The 3250-nt window shown below is 50.2% G+C and overlaps 1 protein-coding gene across 2 annotated transcripts in view; it reads left to right on the forward strand.

The window, feature by feature from the left end:
• The window catches only part of prrt4a (proline rich transmembrane protein 4a), an 11201-nt gene extending 8759 nt beyond the window's left edge, over nt 1-2442 (forward strand). For both annotated transcript variants that reach the window (XM_016515133.1, XM_016515132.1), the window contains one exon: nt 434-2442. In XM_016515133.1, coding sequence (XP_016370619.1) covers nt 434-2346 — 1913 coding nt within the window. In that variant the 3' untranslated portion in view covers nt 2347-2442. The remainder of the gene's footprint in view (nt 1-433) is intronic.
• The last annotated feature ends 808 nt before the right edge of the window (nt 2443-3250 follow it).

Raw genomic sequence — 3250 nt, forward strand, 5'->3', positions numbered from 1 at the left:
CTTCAGAAAGACCTGGAATTAGCAGGTACAATTGTTTCAAAGAAAACAATAAGTAATGCACTCAACCGCCGTGGCCTGTATGCACGCTCACCACGTATTGCTGAAGAAAAAGCATGTTGAAGCTCGATTAAAGTTTGCTGCACAACATTTAGACAAGCCTGTGAAATACTGGGAGAATATAGTCTGGTCAGATGAGACCAAAATTAAACTCTTTGGATGCCCTAATACACACCATGTTTGGAGGTCAAATGGCTCTGCACAGCACCCCAAAACATTATGGTGTGGCACTGGCAAAATTCATATAATTGAAGGATTATTACACAGAGCTTAATTTCTGAACTTATTTTTCTGAACTTACTGAAAGCATTTGTACCTTTTTTCTGAGTGTATGTATAACAATGCATCTTAAACTAAGCTATATATTGTATTTCAGCATCTCCAGGTGATGACAAGCGCAAATCTTCCACACTTCTGGACTGCAGCCTGGTTGGCACTAGAATCTGTCAGTCGACTGACTCCTCAAGGAATCATGCTTCAACTAACAACACTCTGTCCACTCCACCCCCTATGTATGAAACCACACCCCCTGGTGTAATAACCCCACCCCTTGAAGCCCTCACCCCGCCTCTACTGGTCCCTCTACTGACTGATTGGAATGCTGCAATGGCGACATGGGGCCTGGCATGGGAGTTGCAGGTATACGGGCTCGGCTGTGTGTTCTCGCTCGTGGCTGTGCTGTCTGTGCTCAGCCTGATGTGTTTGCCGTTGCGCTGGCCCTCTGGCTGTGCCCACTTCAGCCTCCTCCACCTTCTCCAACTACTAACAGGTTCCAGTAGAGCTCTGTGGCTCCTCTACGATCCATATGGCCAAAAAGAGCGCCTACCCATAGCCTGGGCACGACTGCTGCATGAAGCTGCCTATCCCTGTATTACGGCATCATTTGGTCTGCTGCTTCTACTGCTAACCGCTCGCTCTTGTACCCAGCTACTTTCTCAGAACACCCTGCAGCGCAGCACCTGCTTGTTGGCCGCCCTAGTGCTGCTGCACATAGCTATAGTAATGGCATCCATGGCAATACTGCAACTCTTTCCCACCCTGCAAGTTGTGCCTCTATTACCACCTGCAGCATTCGTATTGATGTCCTCTCTCTTGTCATTCACATACCTGCTTCTTTACTGCTGTGCTCGTGCCGATGTCAAGCACATTTACCGGCTAAGTGAGAGCTCTCCCGAGCGGCCATCGTGCCATGCTAGCAGGTGTCCATTCACAGAAGCACGGATGTGGGAAAGGGCGGCCAGGACAGGGGTATTCTCTGCCCTGTTTCTGCTAGCATGTGGCAGTCTACGACTTTATGCTATGCTCAATGCAGGAGGGCTGACCGGTGGAGTCATGGTTGGCCTGATGCCCTGGCCCTGGTGGGGCTTCCAGCTCAGCTGCCGAGTCTGTGAAACAGGAGTATGTCTCACCCTCGCTCTTGTAATCACTCACCCCCTTCTCTGTTGCGGAGTGCCCCTTTCCAAATCAGGAGGCTGCAGTTGGCTCTTCAAAAAGCCACCCACAGAAGGCACAACGATGGCCAAACCCACCATCCTCTCAAGTCGGTGTGGCTGGTCACTACGGCCTGCAGAGAAGCTGGGGTTGTGTGAGGGAATAGCTCGGCGGGAAAGCGAAAGCGTGCCGCTCTACACCTTGGTGGAGCTTCCGCACAGCGAATTCGATGGCTTGGATCTCCACTATCCCAGCAGCCCTCAGCACGAGTCTTGCACACAGCTCTCCAAAACCACAAAGAAGAGTAAAATATCCCATGCATCCTCCTTTGCAAGCTTCGATGCCGACTCCACAGCAGATCTGCGGCCCCCTTCGCCAATCGACCTGAGGCGAAGCATTGACGAGGCCTTGAACAGTGAGGCTTTTTTTCAGCATTGTCTGTTCGGCTCCTCCAGGCTCCCTCTCAGCACACGTGGACCCCCGGATGGACAACCCTGTCGGGGAAACTCCACCGAACCCAGCCTATACCGCACTGCCTCCTGTGGGGATGTGGACCCCGCTACAGTCCCCAGCCGACCCAGGCAATGGAGCACTATATCTGGGAGACCAGCTCACGTCTCGGTCCATTGTAGTGGGTTAAACTCAACACAACAGTCCCAGAGCAGCCTACATAAGGGCTCTCAATCTGGGCAGCAACTCCACAGACGCTACACAACATTGGGCTCTACATCCTCCAGAGGGAGCGTGGATGTGGAGACAACTTCTCATGTTGATGAGCTTGCCGTTCAGGCTGAATTCATCAACGTCTGCAGGCAGATAGATGCACTTAGTATCAGTAGTGATACGATAGACCTATAGGGGGGGAGAAATCTTTATTCATCTACAGATTATGTTGTAGAGCATGGGGTTCTCAACTCTGGCCCGCCCTCGAGGTCCACTTTCCTGTAGAGTTTAGCTCCAACTCAAATCAAACACACCTGAACAAGCAAATAAAAGTATTCAGGATTACTAGAAAGTTGCTGGCAAGAGAGTTTAATAAAGGTTGGAGGTAAACTTTGCAGGGAAGTCGTTGAGAACAACTGAAGTAGAGCATGTGCCGTACTTTCCTGCAGAATTAACCTTAATATTTTCCAGTTTAACGTTTAACCCAGGGGTGTCAAGGTGTGCTCTTTGAAGGTCCACCTTCCAGCACAGTTTACCTCTGACATACCTTCTTGGAAGTTTCTAGTGATCCTGAAGACCTTGATTAGCTAGTTCAGGTGTGTTTAATTAGGGCTAGACCTAAACTCTGCTGGAAGGTGACCCTCCAGAAGCAGGATTGGATACCCCTGGTTTAACCTAACACTGGGCTGGGCAACTTCGGTCCTGGACGGCCACTGTCCTGCAGAGTTTAACTCCAACCCTAATCAAACACACCTGAGCAAGCTAATCAATAGGCTTGTTTGAGATGAGGCTTGTTTGAGGCTTGTTGAAATCTGCGCAGAACCGATCACCGGTGATCACCGCGAGATGCATGCCGGTTAGAAATGTGTCTGATTTATGTCAGACTTGCTCTGATGTCATGCTGACGTGTGCCAACAAGCTCTCGCGATGGCGAGGCGCCTGTGTCGGATTGTGCAGTCCAGCGCAGTTGCTCTCAACCGACTGCGCTGATCAAAAGCATGATGGGAAACGACTGACTGACGTCACAGCTTAATGCTCATTGGTTCAGACAACCGTGATGCTGCGTTCTCGTCTAAAATGTTTTTTTTTGTTATCTGAT

Source organism: Sinocyclocheilus rhinocerous, unplaced genomic scaffold (genome assembly GCF_001515625.1).
Source record: "Sinocyclocheilus rhinocerous isolate Xijiao unplaced genomic scaffold, SAMN03320098_v1.1 scaffold717, whole genome shotgun sequence".
Lineage (NCBI taxonomy): Eukaryota > Metazoa > Chordata > Actinopteri > Cypriniformes > Cyprinidae > Sinocyclocheilus > Sinocyclocheilus rhinocerous.